We start from the raw sequence: 21,073 nt of genomic DNA on the forward strand, positions 1-21,073 counted from the left end.
AAGACCATACCAATCGAAGGTTGACTGTCATTTCCGTTTTCACAGCAGCACACATCACCATCAACAACATAGTTAGGTTATAAATCTAGCAATAGTTGATCGCAAACTTTTAGTTTTACTTGAGTGAGACCAACTTCTTTCAACATGCCGGAACGAGAACGAGGAGAACGAGAGAGTAAGTTTAATTTATTTGGCATTGTGTGAGCTAACGTCAGCTAGCTAGCCAACTAACAAAGATAGCTGATGTTCGCTAATGATAACTTTCCCCATTTGTCTGTGCAGCTAACGTTACTGAATATTACGTTTACACGTTGCATTAGCAATGTATATAGCTATATGGATTCATATTTCCAGACTCAAAAGACAACCGTAACTAACTAGCTAGGGGTGTTTGTTAGTTAGCAAGCTATGATAGGTAGCTAACTAACTAGCTGCTGTTAAATAGCCTGTCTGAGTAGCCACTGTTTGGCCATCGTGCAAAGAAAAAGTAACCTCTCAATTACCTCATTTTATATGTATAACTGCTCAATATGTCTATTTTGATAGCCATTTGTGAACTCTTAGCTAATTGGTGTTTTACTGCAGTGGCGTCAACCACGTATTAATTATTTAGTACAAGTTAACCTCATTCGATGCAGTCAAAGTGAAGCGCGCTCCAATTGGCACAGTTGCCAGTTCTCCCCGGGAAAATGGCGTCCGCAGGTACTAACTTCTTTATTTTACAGCGGAGTCGTTCTCCAACCCTCTGGCTCCGGATGGGCATGAGGTGGAGGACCACCGGTCAGCACTTCAGTAAGTGAGGCTTTTGTTGCCGTTTACAGTATTTGCATGACAACACATTTGGTCACCACATCAGCCTTTGGGTCATGAGAACAGAGGACCCAGTGTGATGACACTTATTGAATATGTCTGAGATGTTTTGATTGGTTCGCCGTACATTTTGGACGAGTACGAATGGGCTGAAAGTCTTCCAAGACTACACATACTGTGCGACTTAACCTCCCCTCGCCTTTTTTTTCAGGTCCAAGCTGACAAATGAGGACTTCCGTAAACTTTTGATGACCCCTCGTGCCACGCCCTCGTCAGCTCCCCCATCCTCCAAATCCTCCAGACATCATGAGTGAGTGATGGATTTACAGTGCCATAGAGTAGTCTGTTGGATCACAAATATATTAATGAAATGGCAGATTTGGGGATTAAGTCCAAGTACACAGTCTTATGAATCAACACTTCTAGAACTGAATGAGCTTTTTTACAGGATGCCCCGGGACTACAGCGAAGAGGATGATCCTGCAGCCCGTAGACGGAAGAAGAAAAGGTGATTCTTTCATTAAGGGTGGCAGAGCCTATAATAACTGTCTTATAATTTGATTAAACGGAATGTTTGTTGTCACACTGCCAGAGGTCTCTCAGCTGTCACCAACTGACCTTTGCCCTCTGCTACCCCTATAAGTTATTACGCCAAGCTGCGTCAGCAGGAAGTGGAGAGGGAGCGGGAGTTAGCTGAGAAGTATCGTGACCGTGCCCGGGAGCGTCGTGATGGCGTCAACAAGGACTATGAGGAGACAGAGCTCATCAGCACAACAGCCAATTACAGAGCAGTGGGGCCCACAGCCGAGGCGTGAGTTTCCCATAATGCTACGGTCTACTCCCCACTGGGAGTGATGGTGTATGGATGTGTTCTGTATGAATGTTCATGGTGATGTATTGTGTCGACAGGGATAATTCAGCAGCTGAGAAGAGACGGCAGATGATCCAAGAATCTAAGTTCTTGGGTGGTGACATGGAACACACTCACTTGGTGAAAGGGTTGGATTTTGCCCTTTTGCAGAAGGTCAGTCTATTGTCCTTTTCATGATGCTAGGGTTCATTAATAAACAGAAGCTTCCTGCCCAGATTCTTGGTCTTTGCCATTAGAATAGCGTTTCAAGTTCTGGGGAGCTGGTCTAGTGGTAGTTCTGCTGCCCCCTGACCAAAATGCCCCTAAGGGCAGTGATTTCATTCCCTTTCCACCAGTCACTTCCTGAGCTTTATCCCTCTTACTGTCTCCCTTATCTACATGTTTAACCTGGACCTGTCAATAAAACTTGAGTCACGTTTTAGAAAAAAGGGGGGTAAAAGAATAGCATTTTAACCTAAAATGAACGAATCTGAAGATGCTTGAGCTCAGATGATCAGTAACAGTCATGTAGTAGTTGTAGAATGCCATCTATATTGTAGAAGATATCTGGTTTGAAGTATGCTGAAGCTAAGGGATGCTAATTCCTTGGCTGTTCCAATGGGACACACTGTCATTGCTCTCTCCCTCGCTGAAAAGAGTGAAAATGCAAAGTAGGTCACCCTGTTCTATCACTCCTGCAGTGTAGACCAAGAGGTGAAGAAAACATCCTCTGCTGTGCCATATAATGGAACAAGCAAGGGACTGTGTCGACCTACAGGAAATAGTTGACATGGATATCATGCTTGTCTACTTGCAGGTACGTGCTGAGATCACCAGCAAGGAGAAGGAGGAGGAAGATATGATTGAAAAAGTAACAAAGGAAGTCAAGTATGTGTATTCATATTTTCCCCACTCTTCATCATTATTTTCTCATAGCATAGAACGTTATTTTTATCCTGAACGAGCTCTCCAGTGTCCTCATTCCAGAGAAATTAACCTGTATTCTTTCCTCCAGGAAAGAGATTGAACCAGAGGAGAAAATAGAGTTCAAGACACGTCTAGGTAATAGTCCTTATCTACTGGAATTTGAGCCCATGTAAAGGTAAATCACTCCAGTTGGTTGGTGGTGTTGACTGTCTTTCTGCTCCACCCTCAGGAAGGAATATCTACCGGATCATGTTCAAGGGCCGCCAGTTTGAGAGGAATGAGCTGTTCCTGCCCGGCCGTATGGCATACGTAGTGGACCTGGAGGATGAGTACGCAGACACCGACATCCCCACCACACTGATCCGCAGCAAGGCCGACTGCCCCACCATGGAGGTCCGACTGCACTGCAGACCACAATAACATAGAATGTCTATTAGTCATGGTTTATATAGAGGTATGCATAACTTTTCTCTCTTCAGGCTCAGACAACTCTCACCACCAACGACATTGTCATCAGCAAGCTGACCCAGATCCTGTCCTACCTGCGACAAGGGACCCGCAACAAGAAGATGAAGAAGAAGGAAAAAGGAGGTTGGCCTTAATGACTTTGATTGGTTCACAACTGGATACTGATACCTACCCCTTTTTTCATGGCATCCGTTTGTTTATCTACAGTTCACAATTAAGTGATTTCCAGTGGTTTCTTCTTACAGGGGTGAAAATTGATGAGAAGAAAGTTCCAGGACCAGAGGCAGACGTAAGGTCAGTGTTATTGCTTTCCATAAAGGCAGTTTTCAGTTAAACACTTTCTGTTTCTTTGGAGATCTGTTGTTCCCATTGAACTTGAACCATTCCTTTCTCCATCCTAACAGCATCTTCGATGACATCGGGGACTACGCCCCATCTACCTCCAAGGCCATCCGGGACAAGGAGAAGGAACGCTACCGGGAGAAAGAGAGGGACCGGGAGCGGGACAGAGAGAGGGAGCGGGAGAGGGAGAGAGAAAGAGACAAGGAGGAAGAAAAGAGACGCCACAGCTACTTCGAGAAGCCCAGAGCAGATGACGATGAGACCGTGGAGACTGAGACAGGTAATTCATCAACCATATCATACAAATAACATGCTCTTTTTAAAATGTATTATTGATCCCCATTCAACCCAATTACACATTCTGACCTCTGGCCTGTCTATCCTCTTCGGACCATACAGGTCCAGGATCAGTGAAGGACCAGATCAAGCTGATCAATGAGAAGTTTGCAGCAACTCCCCAGTGGCCAGGAGAAACATATCCTTTTCACTGTTTGGGCCAGAGAGCCACATTATCTTGGCTTACATATCTAGACTTGACAATGTCTTCATTCCCAGTATTTAGACTGGATAGAGGGGACATGTGTCTTCATTCCCAGTATTTAGACTGGATAGAGGGGACATGTTTTGTCCGCTGGCCTCCTTAACTGCGAGCTACTGCTGGGTCACGTGGCCGTAAAGAGGAGAAGCTCGGAGACTTCTTTGGCATGTCCAACAGCTATGCTGAGTGTTACCCAGCTACGTGAGTCCCCCGATTCATCCGTCACATCACTGTACTTAAGTAGGGTGGACACTGGGCTTAATATACCAGGTAATTTGCTGTAGTGTGTGTACCTGTGTGATATGGGCGTTCTCTCTCTGTTCTCAGTATGGACGACTTGGCTGTGGACAGTGATGAAGAGGTGGACTACACCAAGATGGACCAGGTTGGTGCTTCATCTTTTAATCCTTAGTCCCCTCCTAGATAGACCTTTGGGTTGATAGTCTGCCATCATGTCTTTCTAGTCATGTGACAGTTAGTTGTGGTGTGGTTGACATACTTTTGACCTCCGTTTTTGTCTCTGACCTCTATAGGGTAACAAGAAGGGTCCTCTTGGTCGCTGGGACTTTGACACTCAGGATGAATACAGTGAATACATGAACAACAAGGAGGCTCTGCCAAAGTAGGTTATCTTAGCGCTTTGTCTCAACAATGAACCTGGAATCCCTTGTTTCATACGTTCATTATAGCACACATCATTCGATTCCTTGGCATTTCTATGAAAGGCTTTTAATTGGGCCAGGTAATTCAATATTAATTGCGGACAAACTGTTTGTCCTTTCAGGGCTGCTTTCCAGTATGGCATCAAGATGTCTGAGGGGAGGAAGACTCGCCGCTTCAAGGAGACCAATGAGAAGGCAGAGCTGGACAGGCAGTGGAAGAAGATCAGTGCTGTGAGTGGATGGTTTAATGGCTCTGTTAACAGGGTTGTGAGTGGGTGCTTTAATAGCTCTTAACAGGGTTGTGAGTGGACGGTTTAATGGCTCTTAGCAGGGTTGTGAGTGGATGGTTTAATGGCTCTGCCAACCTCTCTGGGATATGTGGGACGGTAGCGTCCCACCTCGCCAGTGAAAATGCAGGGCGCAAAATTCAAAACAACAAATCTCATAATTAAAATTCCTTAAGTATACAAGTATTTTACACCATTTTAAAGATATACTTCTCGTTAATCCAGCCACAGTGTCTGATTTCAAAAATTCTTTACAGCGAAAGCACCACAAACGATTGTTAGGTCACCACCAACTCACAGAAAAACACAGCCATTTTTCCAGCCAAAGAGAGGAGTCACAAAAAGCACAGAGGTAAAATTAATCACTAACCTTTGATCTTCATGAGATGGCACTCATAGGACGTCATGTTACACAATACATGTATGTTTTGTTCGATAAAGTGCATATTTATACAAATCTAATTTTACATTGGCGCGTTACGTTCAGTAGTTCTAAAACATGCGGTGATTGTGCAGAGAGCCACATCTATTTACAGAAATACTCATTATAAATGTTGATGAAAATACAACTGTTATAAATGGAATTAGAGAGATACTTCTCCTTAATGCAACCGCTGTGTCAGATTTCAAAAAAACTTTACGGAAAAAGCAAACCATGCAATAATCTGAGTCGTCTAGCGTTCAGACAACAAAGCAGCCAAAAAGATATCCGCCATATTGGGTGGTCGACATTAGTCAGAAATGGCATTAAATATTCACTTACCTTTGATCTTCATCAGAATGCACTCCCAGGAATCGCAGTTCCACAGTAAATGTTTGTTTTGTTCGATAATGTTTATCATTTATGTACAAATACCTTCTTTTGTTAGGGCGGATGGTAAACAAATCCAAAAGCTTGTCCAGATCCCGCCGAACGTCGGACTAAAAGTTCCGTTACAGCCCGTAGAGACTTGTCAAACTAAGTATAGAATCAATCTTTAGGATGTTATCATAAAACTTCAATAATGTTCCAACAGGAGAATTCCTATGCCTGTAGAAAAGCAATGAAACAAGAGCTAACTCTCTCGTGCCCGCGCCTCAGACCCTGTGGCAATCTGCCTGACACCTGACTCATTCCTCTCTCATTCGGTCCCACTTCACAGTAGAATCCTCAAAGTTCTAAAGAATGTTGACATCTAGTGGAAGCCTTAGGAAGTGCAACATAACCAATATCCCACTGTATCTACAATAGGGGTTGCGTTAAACTACAAGCCTCAGATTTCCTACTTCATGGTTGGATTTTTCTCATGTTTTCACCAGACATCAGTCAGTTTTTTTTCTATCCAATACTACTAATAATATGCATATATTAGCATCTAGGACAGAGTAGCAGGCAGTTTACTCTGGGCACCTTATTCAGCCAAGCTACTCAATACTGCCCCCCTGTCACCAAGAAGTTAACAGGGTTGTGAGTGGGCGGTTTAATGGCTCTTAGCAGGGTTGTGAGTGGACGGTTTAATGGCTCTTAGCAGGGTTGTGTGTGGACGGTTTAATGGCTCTTAGCAGGGTTGTGAGTGGATGGTTTAATGGCTCTTAACCTCTCTGGTACAAGTGGGATGGTAGCATCCCACCTCGACAGCCAGTGAAATTGCAGGGCGTCAAATTCAAAACAGAAGTCCCATATTTAAAATTCCTCATACATACAAGTATCATAAACCATTTTAAAGATAAACGTCTTGTAAATCCAACCACAGTGTCAGATTTCAAAAAGGCTTTACGGCAAAAGCACACTTTGCGAATGTTAGGTCAGCACCTAGCCACAAAAACCAATACAGCCATTTTCCAGCCAAGGAGAGGGCTCACAAGTCAGAAATTGCATTAAAATGAATCACTTACCTTTGATCTTCATCTGATGGCACTCCCAGGTCTCCATGTTAGACAATAAATGTTTGTTTTGTTTGATAAAGTTCATCTTTATGTCCAAATACCCCCTTTTTGTTTGCGTTTAGTCCAGTAATCCAAATGCACAATGCGTGGGCACTAAGTCCAGACAAAAAGTCCAAATGGTTCCAATAGTTTGTAGAAACATGTCAAACAATGTTTTTATCATAAATCTTCAATAATATTCCAACCAGACAATTCCTTTGTCTTTAGAAATTAAAAGGAACGGAGCTCGTGCTCACAGCCGCATACATGACTTAACTAAAGGCTTTCAACCAGACCCCTGATTCAAACAGCTCTTATTCTCCCCCCCCCCTTCATAGTAGAAGCCTGAAACGTTCTAAAGACTTTTGACATCTAGTGGAAGCCTTAGGAAGTGCAATCTGACCCCATAGACAGTAAATTGTATGGGCAATCACTTAAAACTACAAACCTCATATTTCCCACTTCCTGGATGGATTTCCCTCAGGTTTTCGCCTGCCATATCAACTCTGTTATACTCAGACATTATTTTAACAGTTTTGGGAACTTTAGAGTTTTCTATCCAAATCTATTAATTATATGCATATCCTATGCAGGCAGTTTCATTTGGGCACGCTTTTCATCCAAAATTCCAAATGCTGCCCCCTACCCTAGTGAAGTTAACAGGGTTGTGAGTGGATGGTTTGATGTCTCTGTTAACAGGGTTGTGACAGTTATCAGGGTATACTGAGACATAAACCAGGAAAGGTTGTTTTATTAATCATGTGTTTTGTCTGCCACAGATCATTGAGAAGAGGAAGAAGGCTGAGGCAGATGGGTGAGTACATTTCCTTCAGTCTGTTTTCCTTCTGACATCCTACAGTTAATGTACATGACTCAGCGCAGACAGACAGTAAGATGGTGGTGGGAGAGGACTGAGAGCAGACAGTATATGATAGGAAGGTGGTGGTATGAGAGACTTGTCAGAGCCGCTCACTGTGCTGTACAGTAGTGACCTGCATTTTGCTCACACTCCAAAAGGAGGAAAACGTCTCAAGTACAACTGCCTCATCTCTCCACTCCAGAAATACTGCATCATGCAAGATGCTGCCTAAAATATTCTCAAACATAAATGGTAGATTGTCAATTATGATGTTAAATTCCCACTGCTCTATATTAATTTTACTTTTTATTTCAGGGAGAAACCGAAGAGGCCAAAGTATTAATGTTCTCCCATCTTACATAATTTGGAACATGTTGAAAATCTTGCAATATATTGTATGCTAAAAATCCTGTTTGTATTTTGTGGAATACTAGATTGTGTATTATGATTACTTTATCTTTTTGTCTTGGACATGTAACCATGGAAATGTAACCATGAATGAGAAATTGGAGCACAATGTTATGCAGCTTTTACAAACTGTCAATGTCTCTTAGGTAACATCCAATAAATAAGAATGAAAAAGTTCATTGCTTTGTCATACATTTTATTTCTAAGAAATGTCATACGACAAACACTTGACTTTTCCCACATTTTGTTAGTGTAGATCTACACAGTGTAGATTTTTTTGGTTCACAATCTACTGTCAAAGTAGAAAAATTCTAACATTTGTATAAAAAAAATTGAAACATTTAGATAAATATTCAACCACCTGAGTCAATACATGTTAGAATCACCTTTGGCAGCGATTACAGCTGTGAGTCTTTCTGGGAAGTTTCTAAAGAACTTTCTGCACCTGGATTGTCCAACGTTTTACAAAAAAATGTATTCTTTAAGTGCTGTCAAATTGGTGGATGATCATTGTTAGACAACCATTTTCAGGTCTTCCCACACACTTACAAGCAGATTTAAGTCAACTACTTCAGCCACTCAGGGACATTCACTGTCTTGGTAAGCAACTCCAGTGTAGATTTGGCTTTGTTTTAGGTTATTGTCCTGCTGAAAGGTTAATCTCCCAGTGTCTGGTGGAAAGCAGACTGAACCAAGTTTTCCTCTAGGATTTTGCTTGTGCTTATCTCTATTCCGTTTACTTTTTGTGTCTTGAAACTCCCCAGTCCTTAACTATTACAAGCGTACCCATAACCATGATGCAGCCACCACTATCCTTGAAAATATGGCGTGAGATGCTCTGTAAGGTATTGGATTAGCCCCAAACATAAATTCACTTGTTCTTTGCCACATTTATTGCCTTGTTGCAAAAAGGAATATTCTAATTCTGTACAGGCTTTTGTTTCTGTTGGGTTAGTATTGTGGAGTAACTACAGCGCTGTTGCTCCATCAGTTTCACAGCCATTAATTGTAAACCGTTTTAAAAAGTCACCATTTGGCCTCATGGTGAAATCACTGAGCGGTTTCCTTCATCTGAGTTATGAAGGACGCCTGTGTCTTTGTAGTGACAGTGTATTGATACACCATCCAAAGTGTAAATAACTTCACCGTGCTCAAAAGGATATGTCTGCTTTTTACATTTTTATACATATAGGTGTCCTTTGCAAGGAATTGGAAAATCTCCCTGGTCTTTGTGGTTGAATCTGTGTATGAAATTCACTGCTTGACTGAGGGGCCTTACGATTATCTGGGTATGAGGTAGTCAGTGTTAAACACTATTGCACAGAGTCCATGCAACTTATGACTTGTTAACTACATTTGTACTCCTGAACAAAAATAAACCCAACATGTAAAAAGTGTTGGTCCCATGTTTCATGAGTTGAAATAATGTTCCATATGCACAGAATACTTATTCTCAAATGTTGTACACAGAATTGTTTACATCCCTGTTAGTGAGCATTTCTACTTTGCTAAGATAATCCATCTCCCGGTCAGGTGTGGCATGCCAAGAAGCTGATTCAACAGCATGATCATTACACAGGTGCTGGGGACAAAAAGGCCACTAAAATGTGCAGTTTTGTCACAACACAATACCACAGATGCTTTGAGGGGGCATGCAGACTACAGGAATGTCCACCAGAGCTGTTGCCAGAGAATTTAATGTTCATGTCTATACCTTAAGCTGCCCCCATTTTCGTTTTAAAGAATTATGCCCAACCGGCCTCACAACCATAGACTGTATGGCGTCATGTGGGCGAGCGGTTTGCTGATGTCAACTTAGTGAACCCCAGTGCCCCATGGTGGAGGTGGGATTATGGTACGGGCAGGCATAAGCTACGGATAATGAACACAATGGCATTTTATCGATGGCAATTTGAAAGCAGAAATACCGTGACGAGATCCATTGTGCCATTCAACCGCCACCATCACCTCATGTTTAGAATAGAATAAAACTTTGACATTTGTCTTTGGCATCACCTTCCATTAAAATAATCACATCATACACATTTAAACCAGTCAGTCCATCATGTTGCATACACTAACAACATTGAGGACATTAATACATTCACTCAAATGACCACTGTCCCAACTGCACTAGATAGATAAGTACATATTCCGATACCTTTCATTTTGTATTTAGTAGTCCAACAGCACAAGGAAGGAATGAATGTTTGAACATGTTCTTCTTGGCCATGGGCATTCTGAAGAGCCGGCCAGAGGGAAGTCTCTTGAACTGAGGGTGGGAGGGGTCGCCACCTGAGGGTGTAGAGGGTGGGAGGGGTCGCCACCTGAGGGTGGGAGGGGTCGCCAACGACAGCCAGTGTCTTCCTTTTGGTTGCCTTGTGGAATAGAATGCTCAAGTGTGCATGTGGTCGACCAATTACTTTGCTGACTGTGTGTACTATTCTGGTCAGTTTGCTTTTGCTCCTCATACTCAGATTAACATACCAGACTGTCATATTGAACGTGAGGATGCTCTCCACCAAGCTGCTGTACACCCTCTCCAGAACATCCTGGCTGACCCCAAACCCTTTTAATTTCCTGATTAAGAACAGGTGTTGGCTTGCTTTCAAAAAAAAAAATACAGTCTGCATTCTCTGTAAAACTCAGCTTGTTATCAGCATAATAATGCAGGCACCATGTCACAAGGATCTGTACACAATTCCTGGAAGCTGAACATGTCCCAGTTCTACCATGGCCTACATACCTCACCAGACATGTCACCCATTGAGAATGTTTTGGATGCTCTGGATCGATGTATGACAGTGTGTTCCAGTTCCCTTCAATATCCAGCAACTTTGCACAACCATTGAAGAGGAGTGGGACAACATTCCACAGGCCACAATCAACAGCCTGATCAACTCTATGCAAAGGAGATGTGTTGCGCTGCATGAGGCAAATGGTGATCACACCAGATACTGACTGGTTTTCTGATCCACGCCTCTACCTTTATTTTAAGGTATCTGTGATCAATTGATGCATGTCTGTATTCCCAGGCATGTGAAATCCATAGATTATGGCCTAATTCATTCATTTCAATTGACTGATTTACTTTGAAATTGTTGCATGTTGCGTTTATAGTTTTGGTCAGTATATTTAGGCTTGCCATAACTGAGGGGATGAATACTTATTGACTCAAGACATTTCAGCATTAAATGTTTTACACATTTAAAAAAAAATGTCAAAGTGGACAACAAATCTCAATTCAATCTATTTTCAATTCTGGCTGCAACAACAAAATGTGGAAAAAGTCAAAAGGTGTGAAAACTTTCTGAAGGCACTAACAACATACAATTTGAGCTTGGTTTGTTATTATTTTACCATCACCTAAATTACAATAATCCCCAAATGAATATATCAGAAAAAAGAAGTTTAATCCAGTCCATGGCCTAAATGTGTAGTTCAAAGAAGTTGTGAAAACTACACTATGTAACTAGGGGCACTATGTAACCAAATATATCTTTCCCAGATAAGCTTTCTTTGACAGCCAAAGCCAAATATATACATGTGTTTTTCTATAATTTTGTTATGAGTTCTTCATTCTCCATGTCAGACTCTTGTTCTTTACCCTGTAGAATACAATACATGGTGTTAGGCATAAAAGGTTAGTCTCATACACCTTCCACTGCTTCATATGTTCCATGACCCAACAGAAGAGATGAAGTTTAGTGTCTTACCAGGAAGATGAGTGTGTGGTGTATGATGAGTTCTCTGGTGAGGCGCACCATGTTTGTGTTCATGGCCAGCTCCTGGAACAGTGTTGGGACAAACACCAGCGCCAGGTTCTGAGCTGTCATACGGTTCTCTACACTGTACAGCTGAACTCTAGAAAGAGGTTGGCAACGATGAGCATTAGTCATGCAGGATCATTTTGTTGCCCTGTTAAAATCTTACAATCATTGATCATGTGTTGTTCTTACATGTAGAAGTGTCCACACAGGGCGTTGAGTGTGATTCTGTTGTCAGGGGGCAGCTTCTTCAGGAGTCTGCGGTAGGTAGCCAGTCTAAGGTTCTCTTCTGTGTGGGCTATGGTGACACAGGAATGAATGAGAACCCCATTACTCAAAGTACGGCTTGTATTGAACAACTTGTTAATCTAGATCAGGGCTACTCCAATACTATTTGAGAAGATCCGGTCACACAAATTTCCTAGGTGGCAAAGATCTGGATAGATATTGTAATTTAAAATCGACATAGTAACAAACCCCTACCTCGTGATCCCAAACTGTTCACACCCCTCTTGTTAGCGGAGAGAAAATAGTGCAGCTTAGAAGCTAATTTCCTGAAATTCGACACATTTTGCCATGTCTTATGTTGCGTGTTCATACATCTGAGTGACTCAAACATTACCTCAAAATGTAATTTAAAAAACCTTGGCATGTAATCTGGACATGATAACTACAAGGCTTTCTGGACATGATAACTACAAGGCTTTCTGGACATGATAACTACAAGGCTTTCTGGACATGATAACTACAAGGCTTTCTGGACATGATAACTACAAGGCTTTCTGGACATGATAACTACAAGGCTTTCTGGACATGATAACTACAAGGCTTTCTGGACATGATAACTACAAGGCTTTCTGGACATGATAACTAAAAGGCTTTCCGGACACGATAACAACAAGGCTTAGAAAGCTAGTTCATTAACCTAAACTATGTTAGCTGACATGGGATAGTTGATCAACTGGACATTTCTGACAGGTTATGAATAGCTGTCAGTGACTGACATAAGAAGAGAAACTTCCAATGCAGTAGAACATTTTTAAATATCTCAACAGTAAGTTGAAAGCCTGACTGAGTTTCATATATGAAATATGCCCATACCACAGGAGGTTGGTTGCACCTTAATTGGGAGGACGGTATCGTGGTAATGGCTGGAGCGGAAATGAGTGGAATGGTAACAAATACATCAAACACACGGTTTCAATGCGTTTGATGCCATTCCACCCATTATTATGAGCCGTCCTCCCCTCAGCAGCCTCCATTGGTCCATAGTGACCCTAAACTGTGCCATTGGTTGTGTTCGTGAGCATCAAAGCCGAGATGTATCATGGGTAAATTGTGACCAACTGACTGATCTACAAATAACATTGAGTAATTATTTATGACGCAAGTTGATTTGTAGAACAGTCATTCTCGACTCGCCTTTAAAGTCGGCTGCAATGTTGACACTGACTTCCATTCTTGCATCCTTCTCTCCTCGCCATTTTTTCAAAACCCATTTAATGATAAGGTCTCTATTTTTAGAAGAGACAAAATTCACAAATTCAACAGCACAACGGCAGAGTCATGTCTTAAGTGTAAAACTAACAATGACTCAATAATCCATGCTTTCTGGAAATCCTATAAAGTCAAAAAATTATGGGCGGAGCTAGAAAGTTGTCTGTCAGAAGTTTTACAATGTAAACATACATTTAATACGTCTGTCTGCATATTTCAAGACATGTCATATGGGGGTGTGGTGAGATACCCAATGGGCTGGACGATTCTCTTATCACTCATCTTGAAAACATGTACACTAAAAACATGGAAATTTATTAATCTTCCATCATTAACCCAATGGAAAAATCTATTGATTTATTATTGAAATAGTATGGGTGACCGAGAAAAACAAACTGGTACCATTTAAGGCCATGTGGCAAACAGTGGTGTTCGGTGCTGTTTAAGATTTTTGGCCTTATTTCTATTACAGCATATACTGTCATTCCTATTCCATTCACCCTGTTCAATTCAACGTGTGACGTAGAAGTCCGTCACTGGCAGCATTTGGTACTGTAACGCACGCACAAATTCATCACTCCTCCCTGATCCGTTATCAGATAAGTTAACAATGTGGGTCGACACACAAGTTAACTTCTCTTAGTACATACATTTCACACTTACGTCAGTAACCGGTTGTGGGATAAAGAAATAAACAGACAAGTGTTCATATTGAATATAAGCAATATTTATTATACCTAACGATGTTATGGATGAGCGTGTTGTTTGTTTGTTCTGTTCCTCTCTCTCCATCTCTGTAGCTTCCGGGTATGCTGGATAAGGACCCGAGCTAAGGGAATTGGGCTGACTTTGTTGTGCCTGTCCCGAATGGTTCATTAATGTAAATGGGCATATTTAAAGATACTGTCAGTAGAGATGTAATTTGGTAAATGTTATATTGTGATATTGTTTCATAAAAAACGTGTTGCAATGTATATACTTTAGTATGTTTAGTTAAATGGAAAATGTTGGTTTGAATAGATAATTACTTAATTAATTATTGTTAATTGTTCTGAGGGGAGGGGCTATCCCTACAAAAGGAGCCTCTCTTTCAGTTCATGGAGAGGCATTTTGGATTGAGCTGTGGATGAGGAAGCATTGTTTTTAGCTGGCCCATAAGGTATACATTTGATGGCAGTACTGTTTTTCTTCCGGAATCACTCTGTAAATAAACACCCTGAAGCACAGAATAACTTTTGCAGCTCTGCCATCTTTTTATTTTGATAGAGGTTAGGTGTTCCAGTTTAGCCTTCTGGCCTACTCTACGTGACTTAACGTCAATAGGTTTAGGCTCCTACATGATTCTCAAATTTTCCTTATTAACATGATGTTGCTACAACCTAGCCTATGAATGAAAGTTTACAACGTAAGTGCACAGGTCGAGAGAGTTTGAATTGACAGACAACGACACGTGGAGACAGTGACACATTCAATAACACCTTGCACACTCTTGCCAGCATCTAGCTGATCTAGGGTGTAATCATTAGTCCAACAGTTGCAAACAAGTGTTTCTATTGGACAAATTCAGGTATTTATCTCCGCTTCGTTCTGTTTGCTTCCATTTATGAACAACCTTTTTCAACAGAATCGGTGGAATGAATACACCCCTTGACCACAGGTAAACACAGTTCTCTCAGCTCGTTGTTTTCTCCTTGCATCTACGCACTCTCCTCCCTTCCTTTACCATTCATTTGTGGACTTCAATGCACAACACATCAGCTGTCTGACCAGGCAAAAAAAAACTTTAAGCCAAACCTTCATAACATAAACACTAACCCCTATATCATTGTCACCATATTAGCTAAAGTAATGTAGTAAACCTGCTACGATCATGCAGTACAGTCAGTAAGTTTAGCAGTTACACCGGTGGGCCCCGGTGGCATTAAATTTGTAAAACTAAAAGCTTACCTTGACTTGGAAGAGTTCCAGTGTCGCGTTGGATAATCATAGCCTGCTAGCTAACATAGCATCCCTCTGTTTGAGTAGGCTAAACTAGCTAGCTCTATTTGCTAGCTAAGTAAGTGCAAGTGAAAAAAAAGAAATAACTAGATCTCTTGCTCTCTCTCTCTCTCTCTCAGAAGAAATGAATTTGTTAAACTAATGTCTTTCTCTCTCTTTGAGTCAACTACTCATCACATTTTATGCACTGCAGTGTTAGCAAGCTGTAGCTTATGCTTTCAATACTAGATTCCTTCTCTGATCCTTTGATTGGATGGACAACATGTCAGTTCATGCTGAAAGAGCTCTGATAGGTTGGAGGACGTCCTCTGGAAGTGATCATAATTACTGTGGAAGGGGGTAAGAACCACGAGACTCCTAGGTTTTGTATTGAAGTTAATGTACCCAGAGGAGAACAGAAGCTAGCTGTCCTCTGGCTAACCCATGGTGCTACCCTACAGAGTGCTGTTGAGGCTACTGTAGACCATCATTGCAAAACAGTGTGTTTTAATAAATTATTTGATGATGTGAATATATTTAGTATAGTTGTATCTAAAAAGGATAACTTTTTAAATGTTTCACAATTTTTATTATTATGAAATTCACTGGAGGACGGTCCTCTCTTTCCTTCACTGGAGGACGGTCCTCTCTTTCCTCCACTGGTGGCAAACAATAATGAAGGCACTAGGGATGTGTGAACATATGGGTCTGGGCAGGTGAGATGTAGTCATTGTTTGTGTACGTCTGTAAGTTGTTGTTCAGATGTACAGTTGAAGTCGGAAGTTTACATACACTTAGGTTGGAGTCATTAAAACTCGTTTTTCAACCACTCCACAAATTTCGTGTTAATAAACTATAGTTTTGGCAAGTCGGTTAGGACATCAACTTTGTGCATGACAAGTCATTTTTTCAACAATTGTTTACAGACAGATTATTTCACTTATAATTCACGGTATCACAATTCCACTGGGTCAGAGGTTTACATATAATAAGTTGACTGCCTTTAAACAGCTTGGAAAATTCCAGAAAATGATGTCATGGCTTTAGAAGCTTCTGATAGGCTAATTGACATCATTTGAGTCAATTGGAGGTGTACCTGTGGATGTATTTCAAGGCCTACCTTCAAACCCAGTGCCTCTTTGCTTGACATCATGGGGGAATCAAAAGAAATCAGCCAAGACCTCAGAAAACAAATTGTAGACCTACACAAGTCTGGTTCATCCTTGGGAGCAATTTCCACATTCATATGTACAAACAATAGTACGCAAGTATAAACACCATGGGACCACGCAGCCGTCATACCGCTCAGGAAGAAGACGCGTTCTGTCTCCTAGAGATGAACGTACTTTGGTGCGAAAAGTGCAAATCAATCCCAGAACAGCAGCAAAGGACCTTGTGAAGACGCTGGAGGAAACATGTACAAAAGTATCTATATCCACAATAAAATGAGTCCTATATCACCATATCCTGAAAGGCCGCTCAGCAAGAAAGAAGCCACTGCTCCAAAACCGCCATAAAAAAAGACTACGGTTTGCAACTGCACATGGGGACAAAGATTGTACTTTGGATAAATGTCCTCTGGTCTGATGAAACAAAAATAGAACTGTTTGGCCATAATGACCATCGTTATGTTTGGAGGAAAAAGGGGTAGGCTTGCAAGCCGAAGAACACCATCCCAACTGTGAAGCATGGGGGTGGCAGAATCATGTTGTGGGGGTGCTTTGCTGCAGGAGGGACTGGTGCACTTCACAAAATAGATGGCATCATGAGGGAGGAAAATTATGTGGATATATTGAAGCAACATCTCAAGACATCTGTCAGGAAGTTAAAGCTTGGTCACAAATGGATCTTCCAAATGGACAATTACCCCAAGCATACTTCCAAAGTTGTGGCAAAATGGCTTAAAGACAACAAAGTCAAGGTATTGGAGAGGCCATCACAAAGCCCTGACCTCAATCCTATATAAAATTGGTGGGCAGAACTGAAAAAGCGTGTGCGAGCAAGGAGGCCTACAAACCTGACTCAGTTACACCAGCTCTGTCAGGAGGAATGGGCCAAATTTCACCCAACTTATTGTGGAACACTTGTGGAAGGCTACCCAAAATGTTTGACCCAAGCTAAACAATGTAAAAGGCAATTCTACCAAATACTAATTGAGTATGTAAACTTCTGACCAACTGGGAATGTGATGAAAGAAATGAAAGCTGAAATAATTCTCTCTACTATTATTCTGATATTTCACATTCTTAAAATAAAGTGGTGATCTTAACTGACATAAGACAGGGCATTTTTACTACGATTAAATGTCAGGAATTGTGGAAAACTGAGTTTAAATGTATTTGGCTAAGGTATATGTAAACTTCAACTGTGTACTTCAACTGTGTATGTTTGTAACTGGTAAAAAAAAACAAATAAAATTGAAGAAAATAAATATTATACAACATACAAAATATGAATGAGAAGGTCAGAGGGGAGGGAATTCCGACCTCATCCAATGGGTTTTGAGAAGAGAGGACACGAGGAATCAAGGAAATACATTCTCTCTGGGGTTGTTTAAGATGCAAAGGACAGTACCTGCAGCCTTGACCCACAGTTCCCTTTGTGTCTGAGGGATGAGCACCACCTGCTGGCGGACATACTGCTTCAGGGCCCCTGCAGCATCCAGGAGACCCTGTTCATCTTTCTCCAGAGGGGCAGTTTTAGGTGATCTGCTGAGGGCTTCCACCAGACTGCTGACCTTAGTGGCCAAGCCACAGCGCCGGTAAAGTCCATCCACCTTCAGGCCTGGAAGGGAGACAGAAGAGGAGCAGAGCAGATTAACCAGTTGTGAGAATTCATGTTCCTGCCTGAAACTGGTTATCCAGATCACTACAATACTTGTTCCAGTCTCAAATGGCTTGTAGCCGACACTCACCATATTGTGTGATGTGTGAGATACACCTCTCAATGGCAGGGGGCACATTGCCAATGGCGTTGGGTGGCAGCTCGTACAGTGATGGGCGCTGCTTCCTCTTTGTGGTCACTGCCCGTTTCAGTAGGCTGTGCCAGGACTGACAGCTGTGGTCTCGTTCAAACTGCATGGACATGGTTCTAGCAGGAAGAAGAGATAGATGCATTGAGACCATCCTTTGAATGACAGATGCTGAAATACATTTGGGAACCATTGCTATGACATCAAGTACAATGGAATGCAACTTGTTATAACAAAGTGTTCCTGTGGTGCTGACCTCTCTCCAGTGACCAGCTCTATGGTGTTCTCAGAGGAATCTATCTCTGTGGGCAGAAAAGAACACCGTCATATTACCTTATCATGATACTTCTGCTCCTCTACACAAGGCATGTAGAGAAAAATCATGTTGTGTAAACATGCAGACAATGAGGTGTGACTCACTGTATTGAGTCTTAGGGTTGAGTGTTAGCCTCTCTCTGTGGCGCTGCTGGTCAGTAGGATAGACGAGGACCTGACCTCCACGGAGCACTGCCCAGACCTCAGTGTGCTGCAGGCCTCCTCCCTCCCTCAGAGACACCCGGGACACAGCAAACACCCCATCCAGCTCCTCCTCATCTATGGGCCCGGGCAACACCACCTGGTAGGGGGAGAACATATGATTAGTTTTAACACACATTACTATATCTATCTGTGTTATCTGTAGGCCTACTCTCTGCTCAGGAAAGTTGACACAAAGGTCTCTTATCATCCAGCGTATGGAACACAGTCCTTAATACTCCCAGATTGATAAACACACAGCTGTTATTGTATTACCCTGAGAATATGAAGCAGGTGATTCAGTAGACCCTCTTCAGTGTCAGCATTGCATACCAACTCGTCCGTCAGAGTCACCATTTCAAACTCATGAGTCGATCTGTGGGGGAGGAGGAAATCAACAAATCCCACTCATATGTTATAAACCGTATTAAAACATATAACATCTTAAAAATGGATATGAAATGTCTCCCACAATGTTAACGTCATAAGGTTGCAGTACCCGTTGGAGCTGTGGAAAATGGAGATGACCTCCCTCAGGTCCAGAACATCACAGGCTGCAGAGTCATTCTCCTGGGAGAACAGGAAGCGGTCCTCCTCCAACTTCCCATGGAGCTCCTCCTCTCCTGCGCACACAGTTTTACACCCATTAAGAAGTCGCCTTTTATATCAAACGATAGGCTTTTAGGCTATTGTGATATGCCCATAGTATATGGGTACCTGCAGCAGAAGGAGGGTCAGAGGTGCCCAGCAGAGACCCTGTGACCTGATGAACATAGGCAGGGGCATCTGTAAAAGAGAAAAACAAACATATTTGAAAGCATGATGAACAAGACAGACATTTTGATGTACTGACTGATATCATGAAAGTGATAGGTTGAGACTAAGCAAAGACAAAACAACAGCAGTGCTGTGGATCTTAGGCTGCAATTACACAGTCAGACAAATTCAGATAATGTTTTCACAAATTTCGACCAATCAGATCAGATATTTTGGATCTTAGAGCCTGGACCTCTGAAGTCAGTATCTGTGGATCTTAGAGGACCCCTGATATTAGTACCTGTGTACTCGTTGTGTCTGAGCAGCTCCGTCTGCATGGCCTGTCCAGCCCGCTCTGCCAGGGAGATGGGCGTGGGGCACTGAGAGTCCCCTGAGTGGCACAGGACCCGGGCCCCCGAGCACAACAATGACATGGTCTCTGGGACATTAGGGCCACACACCACCTCACACAGCCTCTGGAGGACACAGGGTGAAGGGAGGATGTCATAACAACCAATAACACATATCATTCAGCACAGTCTGTCCTGTACAGACCCTGGGAGTTTATGTGTAATTTCCTATCTTTGAGGATTGATAGGAATCAGAATAGGATGCATACATGTAATAACAAGTTAGGAAGGCATCTGAACAAAAACCAGATGAACTACACTGTCCTCTGCTGGTTGAGAGCAGCAGTGTAGTCTGAGAAAGGGGCTGAAGCTGGGATTGGGGCTGGGATTTGGTCTGAGGCTGGGTTTGGGGCTGGATTTGGGGTTGGGGCTGAGACTGGGGCTGAGGCTGGGTTTTGGGCTGAGGCTGGGTTTGGGGCTGAGGCTGGGGTTGGGGCTGAGGCTGGGGTTGGGGCTGGGATTTGGGCTGAGGCTGGGTTTGGGGCTGGGGTTGGGGCTGAGACTGGGTTTGGGGCTGGGATTTGGGCTGAGTTTGGGGCTGGGGTTGGTGCTGAGGCAGGGGATGAGACCTGAGGTTGGGGCTGAGACCTGGGGTTGGGGCTGAGGTTGGAGCTGAGACTGGGGTTGGGGCTGAGACCTGGGGTTGGGGCTGAGACCTGGGGTTGGGGCTGAGACCTGGGGTTGGGGCTGAGACCTGGGGTTGGGGCTGAGACCTGGGGTTGGGGCTGAGGTTGAGGTTCGGGCTGAAGTTGGGGCAGGGGCTGAGACTGGGGCAGGGGCAGGGGCTGAGACCTGGGGCTGGGACTTAGACCTGGGGTTGGGGCTGGGGTTGGGGCTGGGACTGAGACCTGGGGTTAGGGCTGTGGTTAGGACTGGGGTTGGGGCTGTGGTTAGGACTGGGGCGTTGGCTGACCTGGTTGAGCAGTCTCTGGCTGGAGGCTAGAGGATGGGTGAATCTGTATCGGCCCTTGGTGTACTTGGCCCTGATGAAGTCCCCCCTCTGATCCACAGAGGAGTCTGGCAGGATCTGCTCTGCACCCGGCACATTGTGACCCCATACATCATTGGCTGCTTTGTTCCCATAATAGACAAATAGCTAAGGAGGAAAGAGAACACAGTTATT

At 42.9% G+C, this 21,073-nt stretch overlaps 2 protein-coding genes across 3 annotated transcripts in view; one reads left to right on the plus strand and one right to left on the minus strand.

Annotated features, from left to right (window-relative positions):
- Nucleotides 1-8,235, plus strand: ik (IK cytokine). The gene is made up of 19 exons (XM_020465823.1): nt 1-175; nt 726-792; nt 1,022-1,120; nt 1,259-1,318; nt 1,454-1,621; nt 1,720-1,834; nt 2,478-2,548; nt 2,676-2,722; nt 2,817-2,980; nt 3,067-3,178; nt 3,301-3,349; nt 3,460-3,677; nt 3,797-3,872; nt 4,053-4,136; nt 4,263-4,320; nt 4,469-4,557; nt 4,720-4,828; nt 7,569-7,603; nt 7,964-8,235. The coding sequence occupies exons 1-19, from the start codon at nt 145-147 to the stop codon at nt 7,989-7,991; spliced, it is 1,680 nt and encodes a 559-aa protein (XP_020321412.1). The 5' UTR covers nt 1-144; the 3' UTR covers nt 7,992-8,235.
- The window catches only part of LOC109874203 (arf-GAP with Rho-GAP domain, ANK repeat and PH domain-containing protein 1), a 22,498-nt gene continuing 9,660 nt past the window's right edge, over nt 8,236-21,073 (minus strand). The window contains exons 13-24 of one of the 2 annotated variants that reach the window (XM_031808757.1): nt 20,864-21,046; nt 19,842-20,016; nt 19,502-19,570; nt 19,284-19,407; nt 19,061-19,160; nt 18,689-18,884; nt 18,525-18,570; nt 18,212-18,387; nt 17,872-18,081; nt 12,016-12,121; nt 11,773-11,920; nt 8,236-11,664 (exon numbers count right to left, since the gene is read on the minus strand). In XM_031808757.1, the coding sequence (XP_031664617.1) occupies nt 11,611-11,664; nt 11,773-11,920; nt 12,016-12,121; nt 17,872-18,081; nt 18,212-18,387; nt 18,525-18,570; nt 18,689-18,884; nt 19,061-19,160; nt 19,284-19,407; nt 19,502-19,570; nt 19,842-20,016; nt 20,864-21,046 (1,587 nt within the window). In that variant the 3' untranslated portion in view covers nt 8,236-11,610. The remainder of the gene's footprint in view (nt 11,665-11,772; nt 11,921-12,015; nt 12,122-17,871; nt 18,082-18,211; nt 18,388-18,524; nt 18,571-18,688; nt 18,885-19,060; nt 19,161-19,283; nt 19,408-19,501; nt 19,571-19,841; nt 20,017-20,863; nt 21,047-21,073) is intronic. The other variant, XM_020466019.2, reaches the window with a different exon arrangement.

This window comes from Oncorhynchus kisutch, linkage group LG29 (genome assembly GCF_002021735.2).
Source record: "Oncorhynchus kisutch isolate 150728-3 linkage group LG29, Okis_V2, whole genome shotgun sequence".
NCBI lineage: Eukaryota > Metazoa > Chordata > Actinopteri > Salmoniformes > Salmonidae > Oncorhynchus > Oncorhynchus kisutch.